This window comes from Artibeus jamaicensis, unplaced genomic scaffold, assembly GCF_021234435.1.
Source record: "Artibeus jamaicensis isolate MK-2021 breed Jamaican fruit bat unplaced genomic scaffold, CSHL_Jam_final scaffold_369, whole genome shotgun sequence".
Taxonomy (NCBI): domain Eukaryota; kingdom Metazoa; phylum Chordata; class Mammalia; order Chiroptera; family Phyllostomidae; genus Artibeus; species Artibeus jamaicensis.
In genome coordinates this window covers 43451005-43476747 of record NW_026522042.1, presented here as the reverse complement: position 1 = coordinate 43476747, position 25743 = coordinate 43451005, and the positions used below count along the sequence as shown (strand labels likewise).

Sequence of the window (25743 nt, the reverse complement as noted above, 5' to 3'; positions counted from 1 at the left end):
CAAACTCAGGCAGAAACTCCAGCTCTCCCTCTAAGCTTTTCTCTGCCTTCCTCAACTTCACTCCAGTCATTCCTTTAACCATTCCTCCGTTGGTCTTGGAAGCATGCTAACATTTTTTTAATCCTCGCCCGAGAATATTTTCATTAATTTCAGAAAGAGAGAGGAAGGCAGAGGGACAGGGACAGAGAAACAATCGGTTGCCTCCCATACACACCCCAACCTAGGGTCAAACCCACAAACTTTTGGTGTATGATACTCCAAACCAAGTGGGCCACCCGTTGCTAGCATATTTTGTAATTGTTTCTTAATTCACTCATTTATTTCTCTCAGCTGCCTAATTAAATTGCAAATCCCAAGGGTAGGTACTAGGGCTAAAATTCTTCTTGGTATTGGGTTGGCCAAAAAGTCCACTTGGTTTTTTCCATGAGGGCTCTACTTATCACTTAGTTGTCTTTAACTTCATTCAAAACAATTTTACTAGATTGTATTATGAAAGCTGTTGTACCAATGTGCATTTAAAAATATATCAAAATTGGTGAACTTCTGTGTAGCCATTTTAATACTGAAGATGGAAGAAATAATGAACATTTTCAGCATACAATGCCTTACCATTTCAAAACACAAAAAATTATTTGTGCAGTGTATGGAGAAGGTGCTGTGACTGATCAAATGTGTCAGAAATGGTTTGTAAGTTTCATGCTGGAGATTTCTCACTGGACAATGCTCCACAGTTGGGCAGACCAGTTGAAGTTGATAGTGATTCAATGCAGACAGTAACTGAGAACAATTAACTTTCTGCCACGCAGGGGATGACTGACATACTCAAAATATCCAAATCAATAAAGTTATTGGTGAAAATGGGAAATGTGTGTTTTATTTTATAGAAAAAAACATAGGGACCTTTTGGCCAACCCAATACAAGCAATCTTTCCACAATAAGTGCTCAATGAGGAAGAAATGCATGAAAAACTGAGGCAAAGGTAGGCCCCCTAAATCAACTCTTCAAAAGCCACGGTGCTATTCTTTGATAGGAAAGTAGAAACAGTACACCCATCTGCTCCCCTGGGTTTGTTTGTGGTTCGGCAGATCAAAGGGAGGTTTACTGCACCTGCCAGGCCCCTGAGCCTGATGATTAGATACTTGTCATTTACGTCCGAGTTCTTTAAGGTATGATCCTGGACCCTCCTCTTTGTCTATGTTCACCTATATTCACCTGGAGGTGAGCTCGTCTTGTCCCTTGGTTTTAAATTTCACAAATATAAGATCTCCAGCACTGATCTGGGCTCCCTGCTCTTCTAAGTTAACTGTCTCTTCAGCATCTCTACTTGGGTGTCTCAAGCATCTCTGACTTATCAGATCGAAAAGGAACGCTTGACCCCCCTGCCCCGCCCTTCAATCTGCTCTTTCTCCTTCCTGCCTTCCCAGTCTCAGGAAATAAAGCCAGTTCGTGTTACTATCTTTGTCACCTTACCTTCCTGCACCTCTTAACGTGAATTCATCAATAAATCTCTCAATTCCACCTCTAAAATAGAGCTCAAATCTGTTCATCCCACCCTACCTTCACTACCACTATAACCATTAAGCCACCAGCATCTCTCACCAATGATACTGATGCAACCGCCCAAATGGTCCCCCAGGTAGACCCTTGCCAACACTCCAAGCATTCTCCATTTAGCAGCCAGAGGGATTTTTTTAAATGAAACATTTGGCAATAGCACATTCTGCTTAAAGCTTTTCAATGGTTTCCTAATTACTCATTTTTTTAAAAGAGCCCCAGACCTTTGATGTCCTATTATGACAATAAACAACAATAACAATGACAGTTAACATTTATAGGTACGTATTTAAAGCAGGTATTGTCTCCAGCAATTTACATGTATCACCTTGTTAAACCCTCATAAAATTCTAGGAGGTAGATGGCCTTCTCATCCCTGAACTCTAACCAGAAGTGGTCAGATCAGTGGTGCAATGGAGCCAGCTCATGCCTAACTCACAAGAGCAATCTCTTCATAATTCAATGCTCAGTGGCATTCTGTTGGTAGCTTAAAATTGGCTATGGTGGGATAATTTATACTATAGAACTTGGCAGATGCCATAAAGTAGGGTTTTTTCCCTCCTCTAGAGAACCAGCTACCAAGAGTTTAGCTAAGCTACTCCATGGTATTGCTGCCTCAGCATGCATTTTGTTTGGCTGAGAGGCCTGCAGGGACCTTAAGCTGACACTGGTGCAGGATCATGCCCTAAACAGCAACTGTAGGGTCACAAGCAAATGTAAGTCCTGATACAACTTTCCCAACAGCTCATGATCGGCAGCCTCCCCAGCTTTCCAGTGCTGTATGCTATCTTAGATAACACCCCAAGAGGCTTACCAAACTTCCACACTTTTGCACTGAACAGACCACTCTGGCCCCTACTCAGGAATCCCAAAGCACTCCAACCTAGGACCCTATTAAAAACATGTGCCCCAGTTTCTATCTCTCTCTTTCTGTTTGTACTCTGCTTTGACCTCCCTGTGTGACCCCTGGAGGCATCCATGTACTTCCTCCAGGACCCATGAGTAATAAACTTCTCTGTTTCAATTTTTCTTGTGGAGTGTTACTGAATTGCAGATCACCACCCAGAATCCTGTGCTCCACTTCACAAATGTTCATTTAACCACTGGGTTTGAGTCACCTTCCACATGCTCTCCCTATGTTTCTCCTTTGTAGGCCTTACCAAATATACACATTTATATGAATTTTTGGTAATTGTGTATTGCACACCTCCCTGACTACACTGTAAACTCCTTGAGGTCAAAGACAATGTCTATCTGATCTCAAACATCTGGAATAGTGCCTATCGCCTAATGGGAACCTGTCTTTCCAGTCTTTCTATAATGAAAAAGCTGATGTTCTTGAAATGCAACTCTACAGTTCAAAGAACTGAACCCTAAAACAGCAGACTGAGAACAAATAAACTGTGGCAAGTTACCGTATTTTTTGGACTATAACACGCACCCCCCAAAATTTGGGAGGGAAAGGGGATGTGTCTTATAGTCCAAATGTAGCTTACGTGGCTTGCTGTGGGGCGGGGGGGGGGGGGGGCGGTGGAGCGAGTTCACAGGTTATTAAATATTTTACCACACTTTTTCTTCAAAAAAATTTTCCCCCCAATTTTTTTCCCTATTTTCCTCCTCGAAAACCCAGGTGTATCTTATGGTCCGGTGCATCTTATAGTCCTAAAAATACAGTAAATACTTTAAAGATTGTTAAACAAACAACAACCAATCCTAAAAGCAACAACCGTTTCTGTTTCACCTGCAGTGAAGATCAGCACCACCAAGATCCTCAGCTGACACCTCTTCTCCAGTTGCTGCTTTAACCTACAACAAGGAGAAAACTCAATGGTAAGAGTTGTCCACCCATCATACACAAATGTTTTCCTAAATGCCTATCTCCTGACTGTACCTACCACTCTTTCTTCCACAGAGCTAAAGAACACTTCGTTTTTCTGAATCCACTTGCCTAGCAAACCTAGATAATGTTGTTTCTAGTCTACAAGTGAAAAAACCTGAACCTGAGTCGCTGAGGAACTTGCCCACAGCCCCTGACAAGTGAAGGAACGTGGTTTGAACCCAGGCACTCCTGGTCTGAGAGCCGGCTCTGTCCCTGCCATTGGGCTGCTGCCACACGCAGGTTGAGTCTTTGTGTCCGAGCCCACTGCCGGGCTCCCTGCTCCCTCTCACCCTTGTGGTGAATCCCTGCTTCTCCCTCAAGCCCCACCTGCCCTGTGTGGCGCTCCCTGACCCACCCAGGCTAATTTATCATTAATGACACTGCACAGAAGAAACAGAGCAATGCTTGCTTATCAGTGGTCCAAGAGGACCCCACTTACAGCTCCAACGTGGCATCCGCAGGGCTGTATTTCAGTAACTGGCACGTGTCCCTGCCATCTCCTATTGTGGGTTCCTTGACAGCAGAAACTGTAATTTATTCACACTCAATAAATACACTGAAGCAGTGCCTTTTTCCCACCCATGTTGAACACTCCAGTGACTATCACAAACTCTAAAAGGTATAATAACTTTAAGATTAAAAAAATCTAAGATTTTTCATATCTAAGATTCAGCAGAATATAACCAAAAAAGAAACCTCAAGTGATAAATTAAGAATGACTTAATTACAGCCTGAGAAATCCTAAACAAGAAAAAACTTTAGTGCTAAGTGCCAACCTGACCCCTTAGGAATTGCTTATTAATTAATTCCTACTTCTTCAAGTCGACTGATTTGTTTCTTTTTCTTCAAATAGGGAAAGTTTTCGTTAGAATAATGTACATTAATCTAAAATAAAGCATAAAATGACTTCTTATTCAGTACATCAAAAGCTCTCTTAAATGAAAATCATTACACAGGGAAAGGTAATTAAACTTTTCACCTCCAATTACTCCACTCCCAGAACTAAATTTTTCATCTCCTCTCAAAAAAGTTCAGTGTAAAATAGCATCTGGTCCATATAAGAACAAATTATAAGAGGTGTCTGGATGTTTAAAGTTGTAAAAATGAATAAACAACCAATATACTATATTTATTTTTAGAGATTGGACTAAAAAAATAAGGATCTGTCATTGGTTAGTATTTACTGAGCACCCACATGTTTGATACTGTGATAAGTGCAAAGACGATAAATGTCAAAGAAATTAAAATAACTCATTCTACTAAATCACACATTCAGAAGATAAACAAAAGACAAAGGAACAAAAGCTCCTTCAAAAACTTGTCTTACCACTCTGCAGTTTTTCAACCATTTTAAGCTACTGGAAACTATAGCAATTCAACCCCACATTATGCGTGAAACCTCACAGCCTTTTCTCAATTTTCAGTAAAACAAGTGTCAAAATTCAGAATTCTCAAGCATACGAGATGCTGCTGCTGCTTTTCCTACCCGCAAACAAGGCTTTCGACAGTGGGCTCCTGAACGAGGGTCAGGCCTGTGAGGGAACTGCAGACTTCTCCAGCTGCCAAGTTGTTGCAAGGTCCAAGTTAAATCTGAATCCACTGGTAACTGCTAACCTTTAAACAAAATCTTCTCTTGAAAATACTTAGCATTATTCTAGTATTACGATGTGGCCTATATTCCCAAAAAGATTTTTTCAAAATTTAGTCATATCTTCATTCACTTTAATTCACTCTCTAATGAGAAACGAACAAGAACCACTCATGAGAGTAGGCACCCTTTACTACGCCAAGGTGGATTCTGAGTGGATTTTCCTCTCATCAAACGACTGCGGTCACGCAACGCCAGAGAAATGGTAAAGCACAGTAAAGCCCACGGGCTTTCTGAACATGCCTGAAGACTCTTACCATGTTGGAAATGGCAGCTCCTCAGCCTGACCTGATCCTCAATAAAAGTTATTAAAAATTCACACAATTCACTTGGAAAATATACTTATTTCACAACAAAGCATAAGCTCTTTTTAAAACACTCTTTTCAATAAATTTGCGTTAATATTCCAAACCAAGATGGTTCTTTGACAGACTTTTGAAGCAATAAACTTACCTTTTGAGATATATAATTCACATATCATAAGTCCACCATTAAAGTATATAATTCAGTGTGTTTATACCATATTTACAAATTTGTGCAACCAGAACTGCCACATTAACTCCAGAACATTCATCCCTCCCAAAAGAAACCCAGTGCTTATTGGCAGTCACTCCCCATTCCACCCTCCCAGTCCCAGGCAAGCACTGATCCACTTTGTGTCTCTGTGATTTTGATTACACTATGCAATATTTGCTCTTTTGTGTCTGGCATAATGTTTTCAGGGTTCATCCATGTTGTGGCATGTGTTAGAACTTCATTTCTTTTTATAGTTGAATAATACCCCACTGTATATAGGTTATGGTTTTATAATATGACATTTTTCTTATTACCTACTTAATACTCTTGGATTTCACTAATAATGGGATAGTTTGTAGTCGGGTGCAGTAAAGACCTGTGTCTTCACCTACCCTCTATCACTGTGAAGTTCAGGGTCACACTGTGCCGTCAGCACGGCAGAGTCATGTCCTAATTACTGAAAATCAATGGAATGCAGCTGACCAAAGGGGGGTGAGGAAGGGCCAGGACGGTATCATCCAGTCCTCTGTGCTGCATCACAGGGAGGTGACCAGTGAGGTTGCACAGGGTCTCGCTCTCAGAAGGGCTCTGTGCTTGAAGCTTAATGCTCAGTGGTCACTCTACTGAAATTCCCATTTATCTTTGAATTTGTGTTCTGTAAGTAACGTCTGAGAGGACAATGGAGTGTGTGTGTTGGGGTTTACAGCCTCAACTCTTGGCCGATCTGCTATCCACCACTTCAGTGGGATGGGGTCACGACTCCCTGCTTCCCTGCTAATAGGAGCCTGGGCCCTGGGCCCCAACCCCGCCATCTCCTCCCTGCCCTCTTCCTAATGATTATTATATCTTCCCAAGTGAGGGCATGACATGGGATCAGGGGTCAAGTGTGTACTCCATGGTGGCTCAAGGTGGAACACAGCAGCACCATCACTATCAGGGCCGAATTATGTTTTCCGACAGATGACTCAGTGGGGGTATGAACTAAGGTGAACTAAGGGCTAGCCTTTTGCCCGCTCCCCATCCCGGTACCAGGCACATCCTGACATGCAGTCTACCCACCCTTGGGGGTCATGTATGCACTGGAAGCTAGGCTGGTGGGCCACTGGAAGAAGAGCTACCTGGAAGGGAAAAGATGAGAAGGTTCCAGAGATGGATGGTAGTGATGGTTGCACAACAAAGTGAATATACTTAATGCCACAGAGCTGTATATTAAAAGTGGTAGAAATGATAAATTTTATATTATGTATATTTCACCTCAATGAATCAAGACTACGTTCTTACCAAGGGGGGTCCTGCCAAGAAAATGGTACCCTGCTTGCGTACAATGATGTTTTCATCTGCTAGTGCCGGCACGTAAGCACCGCCTGCCGTGCAGGAGCCCATGACCACCGCTATCTGGAATCCAAGCATATGAGAAATCCATCAGGTACAGCCCAAACAGTGAATTACACCTTCTCTGGAACCACAGGCCCCTAAACGTTGCAGTATCAGGGGACACTGCTAGCTGGTCCCTTTACATCATTTTAAAAGTAGAGTTCTCTAGCCCTGGCCAGGTGGCTCAATTAGTTGGAACATTGTCCCATATAACAAAAGGCTGCGGGTTCAATCCCCGTCAGGGCATGTACAGGAGGCAACCGATCAGCATTTCTCACATAAATGTCTCTCTCTCTCCCCACACTTCTCTAAAAAATCAATAAACACATTTTCAGGTGAGAATTTTAAAAATTAACAAACAGATAAAAGTGGAGTCCTCTAAACAGTTGGAATAGTTTCCTAACTTCTTTTATCAAAGCATTTTGAAGGGCTTACATCACACTTCTTCTACAAAGTTTATGGATAATCTCCCAAGAGAGAAGAATGGCCAGAAAGACCAGTGACCTATACAACTAATGGAGAAGAAACCCAAACCCACTCATACACTAGCAAAACTATATGAAAGGGTAGCTTTCAAATCTAACAATAATAAGTTCTTCAAACAACTGCCGCTTACCTCACATGAATACTGAAATAATTCTCCAAATGAGTGTTGTTAAACTGTGTTACCCTGAATTTGATACATTCTAAATGGAAAACTAATGTTAGCATCGCAGTTGAAAATCTCACTCAACAGAAAGTCAGTCGTGCTGCAGCTGGGTGGTGCACACAGGCGGGCTCACGGCACTGTTCAGTCTGCTTCTGACTGTACTTAAAACTTCCCAGAACAAAAGCTGAAGGGTTTTTTCTTAAAGATTAATGTAACACAAAGCACAATAAATATGGCTTTGGCAGTTACCCCTAGGCAGGAATAAATAATATCACATAGAAAAATAAGAAAAGTTTGCAATAGATATTTTCTTAAATTATCATATGAAAGCAGTTCTGGACTTCCGGCCAAGAAGGAGGCGTAGGTGGAAACACCGTGCCTCCTTGCACAACCAAGTTTAAAGACAACAAAGTTTTAGAAACAAAAGCACAACCAAAACATGGAAAATTGAAATGTATGGAAGTCTGACAACAACAAACCATTCAGCCAGACTGGTAAGAGGGGCGGGGCCAACGGCTGGTGGAGCGAGTCAGTCAGGCAGTTGGTGGATCCCAGGTGTGGGGTGGCAATGGGTAGACCCAATGAGGGCACAAGGCGGCTGGCTGACGGCGAAAGGAGTGAGCAGTGAGACAGACCACACAAACTAGAGCCCCAGCAATGGGAGGTAAAGCCTAAAATCATCAATTGGAAAAGCTCTCGGGGTCAAGGTGCCAGGAGAAGCTCCCAGGCTCACAGAGAGTTTGTTGGAGAGACCCACAGGGTCCTGGAGGGTGCACAGGCCCACACACCCGGGAGCCAGCACCAGGAGGGCCAGTTTGCTTGCTGGAAGCAGCCCAGGGGAGAGAGAGTAGAACAAACGCCATTGCCCCTCTCTGACCCCACCCCCACATACAGCGTCAAAAGTTGCCCCACCCAGGTGAACACCTAAGGTTCCGCCCCTCATACGTAACAGAAGCGAACAGACCAAAACATTATGGCTCAAGCAGAAGAACAGCTCAAAGCCCCAGAGCCAATACTTCTAAGCGACAAAGAGATAGCCAACCAATCAGATGCACAGTTCAAAACACTGGTGGTGATCAGGATGCTCACAGAACTGGCTGATTTTAGTAACAAATTAGAGGAACATATGAAGGCTAAACTAATTGAAATGAAGGAAAATGCACAGGAAACCAATAGTGATGGAAACAAAACTGGGACTCAAATCAAGGGAGCAGAACAGAAGGAATAAAAAAATGACCAAACAGAAAAGCAGAAAGAAACAAGAATTCAAAAAAATGAGGACAGGCTTAGGACTCTTCAGGACATCTTTAAACGTTCCAACATCCGAATTATAGGGGTACCAGAAGGGAAAGAAGAAGAGCAACAAGTGGAAAAGTTATTTGAACAAATAATAAAGGAGAACTTCCCCAATCTGGCAAAGGCAATAGACTTCCAGGAAATCCAGGAAGCTCAGAGAGTCCCAAAGAAGTTGGACCCAAGGAGGAACACACCAAGGCACATCATAATTACATAAGCCAAGATGAAAATGAAGGAGAGAATCCTAGAAGCAGCAAGAGATAAGGGGACAGTCACCTACAAAGGAGTTCCCATCAGACTGTCAGCTGATTTCTCAAAAGACACCTTACAGGCAAGAAGGGGCTGGAAAGAAGTATTCCAAGTCATGAAATCCAAAGACCTACATCCAAAATTGATCTATCCAGCAAAGCTTTCATTTAGAATGGAAGGACAGATAAAGTGCTTCTCAGATAAGACCAAATTCAAGGAGTTCATCATCACCAAGCCCTTATTATATGAAATGTTAAAGGGACTTATCTAAGAAAAAGAAGATAAAAAAGATGAACAGTGAAAGGACAGCAAACTCACAGTTATTAACAACCACGCCTAAAACAAAAGCAAACTAAGAGGACAGCTAGATCAGGAGCTGAGCCATAGAAATGGAGATCACATGGAGGGTTAGCAACAGGGGAGTGGGAGGAGGAGAAGGGAGAGAAGGTACAGAAAATAAGTAGCATAGACGGTAGATAGAAAATAGACAGGGGAGGGTAAGAATAGTAGGGGAAATACAGAATCTAAAGAACTTTGAGACATGTGTTCATGAACCAAAGGGGGAAATGGTGGGGGAGGGGTATGCAGGGTGGAGGGGAATGGAGGAGGGGAATAGAACAAATGTAATGGCATAATCAATAAAAAAGTTTAAAAAAAAAAAGAAACAAGAATTCAAAAAAATGAGGACAGGCTTAGGACTCTTCAGGACATCTTTAAACGTTCCAACATCCGAATTATAGGGGTACCAGAAGGGAAAGAAGAAGAGCAACAAGTGGAAAAGTTATTTGAACAAATAATAAAGGAGAACTTCCCCAATCTGGCAAAGGCAATAGACTTCCAGGAAATCCAGGAAGCTCAGAGAGTCCCAGAGAAGTTGGACCCAAGAAGGAACACACCAAGGCACATCATAATTACATAAGCCAAGATGAAAATGAAGGAGAGAATCCTAGAAGCAGCAAGAGATAAGGGGACAGTCACCTACAAAGGAGTTCCCATCAGACTGTCAGCAGATTTCTCAAAAGACACCTTACAGGCAAGAAGGGGCTGGAAAGAAGTATTCCAAGTCATGAAATCCAAAGACCTACATCCAAAATTGATCTATCCAGCAAAGCTTTCATTTAGAATGGAAGGGCAGATAAAGTGCTTCTCAGATAAGACCAAATTCAAGGAGTTCATCATCACCAAGCCCTTATTATATGAAATGTTAAAGGGACTTACCTAAGAAAAAGAAGATAAAAAAGATGAACAGTGAAAGGACAGCAAACTCACAGTTATTAACAACCACACCTAAAACAAAAGCAAACTAAGAGGACAGCTAGATCAGGAGCTGAGCCACAGAAATGGAGATCACATGGAGGATTATCAACAGGGGAGTGGGAGAAGGAGAAGGGAAAGAAGGTACAGAAAATAAGTAGCATAGACGGTAGGTAGAAAATAGACAGGGGGAGGGCAAGAATAGTATGGGAAATATAGAATCTAAAGAACTTGTGACACATGGACATAAACTAAAGGGGCAGGAATGGTGAGGGAGGGGTGTGCAGGGTGGAGGGGAATGAAGGGGGGGAATGGGACAACTGTAATGGCATAATCAATAAAATATATTAAAAAGAAAAAGAAAGCAGTTCTTACTACTAATTCCAATATTACCAGTTTTCCTGATGGACACACAAATATCTCTTTTGAGAAAAAAACTGCCACATTAGTATTAATCCAAAATTAGAAGGTAGCACAATTCAACATTTTCCATCTAAGTGGCTGCTACAAAAAGCATTTTTCCCTATTACATATATGTTATTAAAATGGTTGCAATATTTCTGTCAACATATTAGAGCAATGTTTATCCTTTGTTTTTACTTATCACTCATCCAGAAGTTTGCTTTCAAAATATCTATGGCTAGAAAAACTCATGCCTGTGAGCACAAAACAAATTCATTGTAGCAGTGTTCATAATAGTGAAAATATGCAAATAACCAACATGCCTATCAATACAATATTTTGAATGGTTAGGTAAATTATCAATAAATAAGTTCTTTAAAAATCTGAGGCAATAATAGTGAAATGTTAACACTTCATCAATCCAAGCAGAAGGCAGGTGAGTGTTTTGCTTCATTATTCTCTGTACTTTCTAATTGTCTAAAATATCTTACTGGCTTTTTCCTAAGGTTCCATCAGGAGCAAAGGACGCAACTGCAACTTGTCAGCTTGTTCTCTGTACCAGAACACCAGGCCCTGCTTAAACTGTTTCAGTGCTACAGAAAAGTCAAGGAAGTACAGAGAAGTACAATGATGTAAGAACCTACAAGAGGACACTTCAAAAGTAAGCCCCACAGAACTAAACAGGCCGGGCAGTGTTCCATGGAAACAACAGGAACTTAAAGGGGAGGAAAGAATGGCCCTGCCAATGAGCATTCGGGGCCCACGGACTGGCACGGAGGTTGGGTGGGAGGAGACGAAGACAGAGGAATCAGCTTCCCCAAATGTAGTAAGACAAAACTGAGGAAAATGACTTTGTCAATTATATGTCAATTTTAAAAAACATTAAAGACAAGGAGGGAAATGAAATGAATACCATCATGCCATCTCAGACTGGGGAAGAAAGATCTACCAATTTGGCAGAAATGTCTTGCCAGTGAATAGCTGACAAATTATTGGCACATCTATATAAGGGAATTTTACCATATTCCTAAGGGCGCTGCAGATGCATTTTTCCCACACTACCTCTGAAACCGAGGGAACCAACAATCCACTTCTCTGACACCAGCTGGTAACAGCCTGCCAATAATCCCTGATGCTGGTATTCACATCCTGTGTGATCTTGCCCCTTTGAGTATGTAGTGGATCTGGTGATGTGCTCCTAGCAGATGGCATGGGTCACTTCTGTTATCAAGTTCTGAAACAATGTCCTCATCTTGCTGGCACTCTCTCTTGCCCACTTCCTTTCTTGTCTGATGCAACCAGCTGACACAGGGTGAGATGCCCTATAGTGAAGCCCATGTGGGGAAGAAAAAACCAGGAAGGCCCCCAGCCGACAGCTCATGAGGAACTGGGTGAGGCCTGCAAAGAACTGAATCCTGTGACAACCACGTGAGTAAACAAGGAGTTGGGTCCTTCCCAGTCAAGCCTCACGATGACTGCATGCATGTGAGAGACCAGAGCTAGAGGAGCCAGCTAAGGTGAGCCCAGACTCCTGACCCATAGCAGCTGTGAGATAGTAGATGTTGTCTTAAACTGCTGCGTTTAGGGGTAATTTGTTCTGCAGCAGTGTGTAACTAATGCAGAGAGCAAAACCACTGACCTTAACAGACTGCAACCGCAGCACACACCTGGAGACTGGGACAGTCTTAAACAAGGGCACAGGAAAACCCTAGAGCCAGTCACAAAAGACCACTTATTTCATGACTCAAACTGTATAAACATCCGGAACAGGCAAATCCATAGAGACACAAAATGGATTAGTGGTTGCCAGGGCCCCAGGGAGACTAGATAGAAATGGAGAATAACTGCTAATGAAAATGACATTTCTTTTGGGGGATAAAAATGTTCAACAGTATGAATATCCTAAAAATCACTGAACATAATAAATTGGTAAACTGTATGATATGTGGGTTATAGTTTAATAAAACTGTTATTAAAAAAATTTTAAGTCCTGGCTGGTGTGGCTCAGTAGATTGAGCACCGAACTGCAAACCAAAGGGTTTCCAGTTTGATTCCCAGTCAGAGCACATGTCTAGGTTGCAGGCCAGATCCACAGTTAGGGAGGTGTGAGAGGCAACCACACACGGACGTTTCTCTTTCTCCCTCCCTTCCCCTCTCTATAAATAAATAAATAAATAAATAAATAAATCCTTTAAAAAATTTTAAAGCAAAAGCTAGTTACTAAGTATACAAGAATCAAAATTCTCCAATTTTTCATCAATAAGAAAAGCTATTCCAGTCTCGTGTATCTAACAGGAACAAAACCTAATATTGCTAAATCAAATTGATACCAAACATAAAAATTAAATAAAAGGACACAGATGATATGCCAATCCCCTCTTCTCATCACTGAATTCTGAGCTGTTCACTCACAAATCAGAGTGACTGTGCACCAAGAAGAGCTCTTCCACATGTCTGCTGCTGCTTCTCAAAAAGCACAAGGACCCCAGGGTCAAAACAGCACTGAAGGCTTTGCAAGTTCCAAAGCACTGGTCTGTAGTACAACAAAGATCTTACACTAGGCTGCTGTGGGTCAAGGATCTGGAAGCCCAGAAAGTAAGTTCTGTTGCTTTCTCTGCTACAAGGATATGAAAAGGGCATAAGAGACTTGGCTGTAAACTATTCTGATCATACTCAGAGTTGCACAGGAGGCTGAGTCAGGCACTGCGCCAAGAGAGGCAGCACAGCGACCCTCAGGACTAAGGAAAACTCCCAAGAAATGTACTGAGTGGCTACAGTCCACACAGTCACCAGTGATATGGGTCTGCTCTATGACACAGACAAACCAAGAGGTTGTTCTTCCAGGGTGAGAAAGCACAGGTGGTTCCAACAACTGAACCAAGAGTAAGAAAGAACCTGCCCTGGCTGGTGTAGCTCAAAGCCAAAGGGTCACAGGTTTGATTCCCAGTCAGGGCACATGCCTGGGTTGCAGGCCAGGTCCCCAGTTGGCGGGGCGGGGCGGGGGGAGCACAAGAGGGAACCACACATTGATATTTCTGTCCCTTCCTTCCCCTGCCTCTAAAAATAACTTTTTTTAATCTTAAAAAGAAAAAGAGTAAGAAAGAACCCTGGCCACTGTGGCTCAGTTGGTTGCAGCAGTGTCCATGCACCTAGGGTTATGGGCTCTATCCCTGGTCAGGGCACATTCCTAGGTTGCAGGTTCAATTCTCCAATCAGGGCGTGTACAGGAGGCAACTGATCAATGTCTCTCTCTCTCCCATCGATGTTTCTCTCTCTCACTCATTCCCTCAAATCAATAAATGTGTCCTATGATAAGGATTTTTTTAAAAAAAGAGTGAGAAAGAAAGCAGCAGGAAAACGCAGAATGATGTGTACCTGACAGTAACCACACTTGTCGTCACCACTGTGGATGGCACAGCAACATTTCTGAGTAAAAGAAAAAGAGATGCTACACAACAAAGGCAACAGTCTTGTAAGAACTTCAGACAAAATTTCAGTACTTCCAGGTCTTGCCTGAACAGAGGATGGTTCTCATTGTACCCAAAGTAAATTACATATCGTAGGCAAGCAGCCAGCCCTATGGAAAGGGGCTGTGAGAGGAAAAGCTGTGTGATCTCCAGACCTCCATCCTTCCACTGAACGACTGCAGCCTGCTCAGTGCAAAGGCACAGCAGCGATAAATGTGAGGTAACTTGGAGGGGGAAGAGGTTTCAGCTGCTTGATGTAAAAGCCATTAAAAATATAATAGTATAGTTTTAAAATAATACATTTTAAAATCTCATCTTACTTTTTTAAAAATGTATTTTATTGATTACGCCATTACAGTTGTCCCATTTTCCCCCTTCATTCCCCTTCACCCTGCACACCCCTCCCCCCACATTCCCCTTTAGTTCATGTCCATGAACTTTCATTTTTTCATCTAATTTGCAACTAAAATCAACCAGTTCTGTGCGCATTCTAATCACCAGTGTTTTGAACGTGCATCTGAGAGGCTGGCTATCTCTTGTTTGCTTAGAAGTATTGGCTCTGGGGCTTTGAGCTGTTCTTCTGCTTGAGCCATAATGTTTTGGTCTGTTCGCTTCTGTTACGTATGAGGGGTGGATACTTAGGTGTTCACCAGGGTGGGTCAACCCAGTTGCTGGTTTGAGACTGGGGGCGGGGTCAATGAGGGAGCAGTGGCATTTGTTCTGCTCTGTCTCGAATTTCGTTCCCCTCTGCCGCTTCCCACAAGCAAATTTGGCCCTTCTGGTGCTGGTTCCCAGGTGTATGGGCCTGTATACGTTCTAGGACCCTGTGGGTCTTTCCAATGAACTCTCTTGTGAGGCTGGGAGCCTCTCCTGGCACCTCAACCCCCCAAAGTTTTCCAATTGATGCTTTTAGCCTTTAATTCCTGTCGCTGGAGCCCTGGGTAATGCAGCCTGTCTCACTGCCCGTTTTTTTGCTTGGTTCATCTGTGCGCAAATATGTGTCCGCGGTCAGCCAGCCACCTTGAGAGCCTTACTGGGTTTGCTCATTTCATCCCCACACCTGCCTGGATCCGCTAACCACCGCCTTTTCTTGTGGACCCCCTCTCTGCCAGCCGCCAACTCCAACCCTCTTACTGGTCTAGATGAATGGTTTGTTGTTGTCAGACTTCGGTACAGTTCAATTTTCTGTCCGTTCTGGTTATGTTTTTGTTTCTAAATCTTTGTTGTCCTTAAATTTGGTTGTGTGAGGAGGTACAGTATTTCCATCTATGCCTCCATCCTGGCTGGAAGTCCATCTAAATCTCTCATCTTACTTCTTTTTCACCAAAAGTATTTGTGGAAAGCAAAAGTGCCTACATCACATCTGTTAATTCTTATACCTGAAGACCAACTACTAAAAACTAAAAGCCACAAAATACACATCAATTATGTAGCTCAAAATTAGGTCCAGACTTTAAGAACATTATCAACTACAGTGACTGATCACACAGCCGACTGTAGAATACTCACACTTATCTGTGTCAAATGGATAGGCTAAAATGTACACAGAAAACAAAAAGCCCATTTTACCCAGAAGGTCCTGTTTCTTCCTCAGTCTTTATCAGAGAGCTTCAAACATTTAAACAGAATTATTTTATCTCCCCTAGGCCCTATCTGGCTTCCTAAACAGATTGAAATTCATTTTTATTTTTTTTTAATTTTTTTTAAGGATTTTATTCACTTATCTTTAGAGGAGAAGGGAAGGAGAGAGGAAGAGAAATATCGATGTATGGTTGCCTCTTGTGTGTCCCCCACTGGGAACCGGCCTGCAACCCAGGCATGTGCCCTGACTGGGAATGGAAATGCGATCCCTTAGCTCACAGGCAACGCTCAATCCACTGAGCTACACCAGCCGGGGCTGAAACTCATTTTTAAAATAATAGAATACAATTTCCTAACTAAGCCTTTCTAAACAATTACCAAGGTTTGAAGCAAAGAAAATAAATTTCAAAAATAATGAGCAGGACCTCTGCCAAGATGGAGGCATAGGTGGATACACTGTACCTTCTCATACAACCAAGTTTAAAAACAACAAAGTTTTAGCAACAAAAACGTAGCCAAAAAACAGAAAATTGAACTGTACAGAAGTCTGACAACGAACCATTCAGCCAAACCGGTAAGAGGGGCAAAGCCAGCAGCAGAGCAGGGTCGGGTAGGAAAGATCCACCAGACCGACCTGGGCGAGCTACCCAGGCGCGCAGGCAGCCGTGGGCAGATCCCAGGTGTGGAGTAGCAGCAGGTGGACCCACTGAGGGCTAACTGCTGTCACACATTCACGCGCAGATAAACCAGCGAAGGAGTGAGCAGTGAGACGAACCACTCATGCCCCAGCGGTGGGAAAGAGCAGAGGGGACTGCCATTGTCCCTCTCTGACCCCACCCCCACATACAGTGTCACAAACCATCAAGCTGGGAAGCTCCGCCCTGGTGAACATCTAAGGCGCCTCTCCTCATACATAACAGAAGCGAACAGACCAAAACATGGCTCAAGAACAACTCAGAGCCCCAGAGCCCATAAATCTAAGTGGTGAAGAAATAGCCAAACTTTCAGATGCACAGTTCAAAACAATGGTGATCAGGATGCTCACAGAACTGGTTGATTTTAGTCACAAATTAGAGGAACATATGAAGGCTAAACTAATTGAAATGAAGGGAAATGCACAGGAAACCAATAGTCATGGAAAGGAAACTGGGACTCAAATCAAGGGAGTGGACCAGAAGAAAGAAAAAAATGACCAAACAGAAAAGGATGAAAAAACAAGAATTCAAAAAAATGAGGACAGGCTTAGGACTCTTCAGGACATCTTTAAACGTTCCAACATCAGAATTATAGGGGTACCAGAAGGGGAAGAGGAACAGCCACAAATGGAAAACTTATTTGAACAAATAATAAAGGAGAACTTCTCCAATCTGGAAAAGGAAATAGACTTCCAGGAACCCCAGGAAGCTCAGAGGGTCCCAAAGAAATCGGACCCAAGAAGGAACACACCAAGGCACATCATAATTACATCAGCCAAGATGAAAATGAAGGAGACAATCCTAGAAGCAGCAAGAGATAAGGAGACAGTCACCTACAAAGGAGTTCCCATCAGACTGTCAGTGGATTTCTCAAAAGAGACCTTATAGGCAAGAAGGAGCTGGAAAAAAGTATTGTGAAATCAAAGACCTACATCCAAGATTGCTCTATCCAGCAAAGCTTTCATTTAGAATGGAAGGACAGATAAAGTGCTTCGCAGATAAGACCAAATTCAAGGAGTTCATCATCACCAAGCCCTTATTATATGAAATGTTAAAGGGACTTATCTAAGAAAAAGAAGATAAAAAAGGTGAACAGTGAAAGGACAGCAAACTCAGTTATTAACAACCACACCTAAAACAAAAGCAAACTAAGCAGACAGCTAGATCAGGAGCAGAACCATAGAAATGAAGATTACATAGAGGGTTAGCAACAGGGGAATGGGAGAGAAGGAGAAGTGGGGAGAAGGCACCTAAAATAAGTATCATAGATGGTAGACAGAAAATAGGAGGGAGGGCAAGAATAGTATGGGAAATGGTGGGGAAGGGGTGTGCAGGGTGGAGGGGAATGAAGGGGAGAAATAGAACAACTGTAATGGCATAATCAATAAAACATATTTAAAATAATAATAATAATGAGCGAAGAGAATACAAAGTATCTCATTTGAATTGTCTTTTCTTCTTTGAAAAATTTTAAACTTGGAAGATCTGAAGGAATCCGCCCACATTTTTATCACTGCAAAAATACAGAAAATAACAGAGAAAGACATAGATCTTGGAGTGAATACATGGATATACAATGGGCAAGGTTAATAACATTAAAATAAAAACCAGCCTTGAGGAGGAAAACGGGGACTGAGCAAGCAAGGAAGCTAGTGCTAGCTGTGTGAAGGCAAACAAGACAGCACTGGAGTTACCACAATTGTTTCCTATAATAACATTCAAAATTGTCTTTATCAGTCAAGTGAATAGCCTAAATAATAAAACATATTAAAACACAGGAAGCAGAATTATTCAATGTTAGACATCACTTTTATAGTCATAAGGATATAATCTTTTTCTTTGTAACTATTTAGTTATAAAGATATAACTTTCACTCTTCTAATTAATACTAAGTAAGCACCTTCTTACAGAAATGTGTGAAAATATAATCTGATAATGTCTCTGGTCTCAAGTAGGTTAAAGTCTTGTGAGGAAAATTAGGATCTATCTAGATAAAAGGAATAAATGCCACTAGTAAGGTATAGCTCAAGAATTACAGGAGATGGGAGAAGGAAAAGATGACTTCTGGTAAGAAATTCTGGGAAGCTTTCCTGAGAAAGGCGGCGTCTGAGAAGTGCCTTGGAGGATGGGTTGGAGACCTGGACCCCCGGACAGGGGAGAGGACCTGGCGGACAGTCATTACAGGCAGGTGCACAGGAACACGGCGCGGGGCAGACTGGCAGTGGTTTACAGAGTATGAGCAGCATGGCCAGAAAATTAGGTTAGAACCAGATCGCCCGGGGTCTTGAGTACCAGCTAAGAAGTCTGAAGCTTACTTTGTAGAAACTATGTTCTGGAACCAGGGAACCAGATAAAGAATAACCCTGCAGTAATGTGCACAACAGAAAAGGAGAGACTCGGCAGTCAGGGACACAAGACGGGCAAAGCTAGTGCCACTGCACAGCTGGTAATGAAGGTCCAAACTGCCTAGGAGGTGGTGCTGGGAGTGGACTGAGGACCAACCCAAAGGTAAAAATTGACAGGACTTCATTCACCAAAGGTTTATTATGTGTTGATTACCTTCCCAGCAACAGAGGAGCTCCTGAACATACAAAAATAAGGAAGATACTATATGTACTTTTGACCTAAAAGAATTAAGTAGAGGAAAAAGAGGGGAGAGTCAAGGATGATATCAAAGTCTCAATTTTAGGGAAAAGAACAAGAGGCAAGGATCATTAACAGCACACAGGAACACAGGTGAAGAAATAAATTAGTAGGGGAAGCTAAAGTGCCCAATGTGAAATTTAAACCTAATGGCACCAGCAAGAAATCCACAAAAACAGAAGTCCTGGGTGTAAGGAGAGGAGTGAAGGGAGGTCAGGACTAGAAAAAGAACAGAGAGATGACGGGTAGGTCATAAGACTGTATTAAACCATTAAGGACAAGTTCTTGGCTAGGGCTGGCAGGGTTAAATGGAGAGAGCGGCATGAAGCCTAGAGCATTTCAAGACAGGAAACAATGACAGGACCAAAAGGCTGTGGGAAGTGAGGATCTGCTCCTTCCGTTGGCAGGGCCCTCTGGGGCGGAATGCTTCTAAGGAGAGCAAGCCAGCAGGAAAGACAATCCTGGGCCAATCCTCAAGGAGACTGTATAAATTCAATAAAAAAAATTTTTAAACTACTGACCAATGTCACCCCAATAAATTCAGTACAAGAAAGAAAGAAAGAGAGAGAGAAAGTGAGAAAGAGAAAGAAAGAAAGAAAGAAAGAAAGAAAGAAAGAAAGAAAGAAAGAAAGAAAGAAAGAAAGAAAGAAAGAGAGAGAGAGAGAGAGAGAGAGGGAGGGAGGGGGGGGGGGGAGGGGAGTAGGTTGGTAATTCTGGGCAGGAGAGAAGCTCCAAGGAACAGGAAAAGCTGAAAAACATCCTTTGCTCTCGACATTATTTTTAGTACTTTTTCTTTTTCCTTTTAAAAAAAGAAATCAACGTGACTACTGTCTACGAGAAAAATTTGTGGATGAGAAAATATCAAAGTAAAAGAGAGAAATGGATAAAGCACAAAGGAGGGGTTGGTGTTAAGATTCTAAATGCCAAGTTTAGCGCTGGAGAAGAAGCAGGACAATTCTTTCTGGGATAAAAGACGACAGAGTAAGTAACTGTTGTTAATAGACGCAGCAGTGCTCACACAGAGCAGACTCAGCAACACGTGCAGCAGGAGCCTTGGTGCGGACCTCAGGGCTGGAGCTCGTACACAGGGGGCAAGATCAGGATGGGCACTGTGGAGACTAGTATATAATAAATAAATTTCTTTAATCCGAAGAAGTTCATAAAAATATCAAAAGGCAAACCTCAACCATGCACTTCCCTTTGGAGTGAAAGAGAAGAAAATAAAGAGAAATGGCTCAGTTAAAAAAATACTGATCTTAAAATTTTTAGGAAACAAAAATGAAACAGACAATAGGAAGGCGTTCATTCACATGCCCCTGAGGCATTTTAGATTTTTTTTAACCATAGGCAGGAACTGCTTATCCCTAGCACATGACACTTTGAACTTAAAGAACACCTGATTTTTAAAGCACTTCCCACTGTACATGCCACAGGAGCAAAGACCTCCCCAACCCCTGCTCTGGTTTGGGTCACCAGCACAGTGCCTGGCTCACAGCAAGTCCTCCATAAATATTTGGTTGATGTTTTATGTGGTTTCCACAAAAACTACATCAATAGAGAAAGCAAAAAAAATGAGACTGCCAGGTGACAGAAGTCTGCAGTGGGTTGAATAGTGGCCCCCTAAAAGGTCTGACCATACCCAAATCCCTAGAAGCTGGGAATGTGACTTCATTTGCTTATGGCTCTTTTGATAAAATCATTCTGGATTACCCAGGTGGGCTCTAAATCCATGACGAGTATGTCCTTACAAGCCAGAGAAGTAAACACAGACACCCAAAGAAGGCCACATAAAGACCTACAAAGAGTGCTCTTGCTCACTCCCTTGCTCACTTGCTCTCTCTCTGCCCAAGGTCACATTAAGAACTTCATACCAGATACTGGAAGAGCCATCTATGCAAAATTGAGCAAAGCTGAATTTTCTATTTAGATAAATAAAGCACGGAGATATGCAAAGGTATTATGTAACAGTAAATATATAGAGTGAATAATAATATACTCTACTGATAGAAAATAAAAAAGAGACACAACTGCAAGTGAGGACTAATTAATTAGAATATTAGTAAAAATCTACAAACTTAAGAAATCCAATAAAACATAAAGGAGTAACAAGCATCAGTATTATGAAGTATTTCAAACATGCAAAAAAGATTAGAGAATAATAAAATAAACATCCTTCTACATAATACCAAGTCTTAATAAATCTTGACATTTGACCCAATTTACTTTCAGATTTAAAGAAATAAAATATTTCAGACATAATTGAAGCCTCTGTACACCTCCTCCCAAACACCTCTCCCTCTCACCTCAAAGGTGACCATTATTTTAAAGCTAAGTGCATTTATTCACATGTGCATGTTCAGACATAAATAAAAGGCAGTATTATTTGATGTATTTAAGCTTAACATACATAGCAATTGGCTATATATTTATTCCACTATTTTTTTAATTTAAAAAGCTTCAAAATGTATTTGGTTTTTTTTTTTACATTCCATTATTTTTTTACTCAAAATCTTTTTTGAGATGTATTCATGTTGATCCATGCAATTCTAGTTCATTCACTTCAACAGCTAAAAACTGTATTAGTGATCTTCCATTAATGGCCGTTAAGCCTGCTCTTTCACTTCTGCGGTGCAAACAACACAACAAACTTTCCTGTACATGTCTCCTCACGCACACACTAGAGCTTCTCCAGAATATGGTTACAAAAAACAATGACATGGTGCCCATTCTTTTTAAAACTCTTTTTCTTTGGTAAACTACCTCTATTACAATAAAAGTGTATTCCCATAATTAACAGAAGAACCTGACTACAGGTAACCCTTAGATACTTTCTGTGGAAAAAGAATAAACTCTGAATTCATTAGTTTTAAGTCATCTGAGAGTACCTACTTAGAAGAGTCATTTAGAGCAAAAAAACAACATATCTTGTTAATGAGAAACTACCTGTGCGATATTTTTAGAAGACATAATTGCCAGATTATAGAATATGCGGCCAAAGTGGTCTCGATCTGGAAATGTATCTGCTTGTCGAGGTAAGTTTGCCCCTCCTGAATCAACTGAAGACAAGGAAAAGGAAAGAAATAAGTACATCTCCATGAACAAAATATGGTACACGCAGAAAGACTTGCATTAGTGACAGCATCATTTCTTAACCCTTAAAATCTGTGCCATCTTTCTAAACTATTCTACAGCATCTTTCTCCAGTCCTACAATGTAGCCGAAACACTTCACTGTTTCATTCAAGTCCATTAGGCTCTCCTACCCCTGCGCCAAACTCCACCTGAGATGTGTGCTATATTCTCTGCTTTGAGGACCAGCCAAAGCTTCAGAAACACTGTAAATGCTTAACCAGATCATCTTTAAAAAGTGTCTTTCCCTCTTTTTAACCAATACGGAAACCATCTACAGAACTTCTGTGACAGTGTACCACATATTGCCTTCTGATACTGCTTTTAATGCAGATTATAGAGTGGTGAATAAGAATGTCAGCTGAGTTCAAAACAGAGCTTGGTTATTTCATAGCTTTGTGATCACAGGCGTGTTTCCTAACCATTCTATACCTCGGTTTCCTCACCTGTGAAATGAAGATAATGGTAGCTTTCCCATAAGACTTCTTATTGGGATAACATGAAATAATGTGTGGAACACTGAGCTCAGTACACACTGTGAGTACACATAGTAATACTATGAAAAGTCAGTCTCATACCTATTATTCCTGCCTACAACCATAAGTCTTTTATTTTTATTTGATGCATTACATCTTGTCTCCAATCATTAGAAGTGGGCCGAGGATAAGGACCTCCTAATACTCTTCCCTGTACCCCTACACTGTTCAGCATAGCACCTGAAAGCAGAAGGACCTCATTTGCTATATTCTATCTATACAAAGTAGTCAACCAGGCAAATTCCCCTTAAAAATCTCTCCATCAGTACCTGTTCAAATTCCCATATAAATGAACAATATATTTTAGCATTTTACAAAACTAAACCAATATCTAGAAAGTGACATTTATATACTGGCTTCCTTTTATGTTCTTTTAAAAATATACTTAAATGTAAATGTATTTTAATTTTAAATGTAAAATTCTTTCATTGAAAATTAAATTTTCTTATTAAACCTAATCAGGTGATTACTTCATAACGTATATAAGTATCTAGTCAGTATGTTGTATACCTGAAAGTAATATATAATATTGAGTATATGTCAACTATAATTGAAATATATATTTTTTAAATTAAAATTAAGTTAAATTTCTTTAAATTTTATCTGCATACTGAGCCCTGGCCTGGTAGCTAAGTTGCTTAGAGTATCATCCCAAAATACCAAGATTGCAGGTTCTATCTCCAGTCAGGGCACATACAAGAATCTACCAATGAATGCACCAATAAGTGGAACAACAAAAATCAATGTTTCTCTTTCCAAAATTAATTTAAAAATATGTATCTCTTTAAAAGATTATATACATACTTAAACATTTTTTTAAATTTTTTTATTGATTATGCTGTTACGGTTGTTCTATTCCCCCTTTATTCCCCTCCACCCTACCCCTTATCCCCACCATTACCCCCCCTTTAGTTTATGACCATGTGTCTCAAGTCCTTTAGATTCTATATTTCCCATGCTATTCTTGCCCCCCCATCTATTTTCTATCTACTGTCTATGTTACTTATTTTCTGTACCTTCTCCCCCCATCTCCTCCTCCCACTCCCCTGTTGCTAACCCTCCTTGAGATCTTCATTTCTGTTTCCACTCCTGATCTAGCTGTCCTTTTAGTTTGCTTTCGTTTTAGGTGTGGTTGTTAATAACTGTGAGTTTGTTGTCCTTTCACTGTTCATGTTTCTTTAACTTCTTTTTCTTAGATAAGTCCCTTTAACATTTCATATAATAAGGGCTTGGTGATGATGAACTCCTTGAATGTGACCTTATCTGAGAAGCACTTTATCTGTCCTTCCATTCTAAATGAAAACTTTGCTGGATAAAGCAATCTTGGTTGTAGGTCTTTGGATTTCATGACTTGAAATACTTCTTTCCAGCCCCTTCTTGCCTGTAAGGTGTCTTTTGAGAAATCCACTGACAGTCTGATGGGGACTCCTTTGTAGGTGATTGTCCCCTTATCTCTTGTTGCTTCTAGGATTCTCTCCTTCATTTTAATCTTGGCTAATGTAATGATGATGTGCCTTGGTGTGTTCCTCCTTAGGTCCAACTTCTTTGGGACTCTCTGAGCTTCCTGGATTTCCTGGAAGTCTATTTCCTTTGCCAGAATGGGGAAGTTCTCTTATTATTTGTTCAAATAAGGTTTCCACTCGTGACTGTTCCTCTTCCCCTTCTGGTACCCCTATAATTTGGATGTTGGAGCATTTAAAGATGTCCTGGAGGTTCCTAAGCCTCTCCTCATTTTTTTGAATTCTTCTTTCTTCATATTTTTCTGTTTGGTCATTCTTTCCTTCCTTTTGGTCTGCTCCCTTGATTTGAGTCCCAGTTTCCTTTCCATTACTATTGGTTTCCTGTGCATTACCATTCATTTCAATTAGTTTAGCCTTCATATGTTCCTTCTAATTTGTGACTAAAATCAACAAGTTCTGTGAGCATCCTGATCACCAGTGCTTTGAACTGTGCATCTGAAAGTTTGGCTATTTCTTCATCGCTTAGATTTATTGGCTTTGGGGCTCTGAGTTGTTCTTGAGCCATGTTTTGATCTGTTTGTGCCTGTTATGTATGAGGAGCGGAGCCTTTGGTGTTCACCAGGGTGGGGCCACCTAGGTCGCTGGTTTGTCATGCTGTATGTGGGGGCAGGGTCAGAGAGGGAGCAATGGTGGTCCTCTTCGCTCGCCCAGTCCATCCCACCGCTTGGCCCCACCTGTTTATCTAAGCCCAAATGTGCAAGCCCACCGCCCCTGCGCGGCTGCTGGGGCCTGCGCGGTTTGTCTCAATGCTCGCCTCTTCACTGGTTAATCTAGGCACAAATGGGAGACCGACCACAGATAGCCAGCCGCACCTCTTCCCTGGGTCCCCCCGTAGCTAGCCTGCACCTCGGATCTGCGCCCTCGGCTGCCTGCGCACCGCCCCAGTTGGGGATCTTTTTTGTCCAACGGTCTCCGCTGCTGGCTTTGCCCCTCTCACTGGTTTAGCTGAGCGGTTCGTTATTTTCAGACTCCATATTGTTCGATTTTCTGTGTGGTTTGGTTGTGTTTATTATTGTTAAAACTTTATTATTTTTAGACTTGGTTGTGCGAGGATGCAAAGTGTTTCCACCTACGCCTCCATCTTGGCCAAAGTCACATACTTAAACATTTAACATAGTACCTGACAACCTGAAACACAAGAGATTCAAAAATATTAGCTATTATTTTTTCATAGTTTGAACCCATTAACGGAAGAAAATATATATATGGAAGGAAAAAAGCAAACACCTGTAGAAAAAAAACTGGCATAAACCAAAATACTGTCAAAGGTTACTCCTCAGTGATGTTATTATGGGTAGTTATTATTTACTTTTTCTCCCAGACAAGAACATGTATTTCTTTTGTAAATACA

General features: G+C 41.5%; 1 protein-coding gene across 1 annotated transcript in view; it reads right to left on the bottom strand.

Annotated features, from left to right (window-relative positions):
• The window catches only part of MCCC2 (methylcrotonyl-CoA carboxylase subunit 2), a 64322-nt gene that overhangs the window by 24581 nt on the left and 13998 nt on the right, over positions 1-25743 (bottom strand). Inside the window, exons 6-8 of the mRNA XM_037149059.2 lie at positions 22152-22264; positions 6880-6993; positions 3297-3361 (exon numbers count right to left, since the gene is read on the bottom strand). Of these exons, the coding sequence (XP_037004954.2) occupies positions 3297-3361; positions 6880-6993; positions 22152-22264 (292 nt within the window). The remainder of the gene's footprint in view (positions 1-3296; positions 3362-6879; positions 6994-22151; positions 22265-25743) is intronic.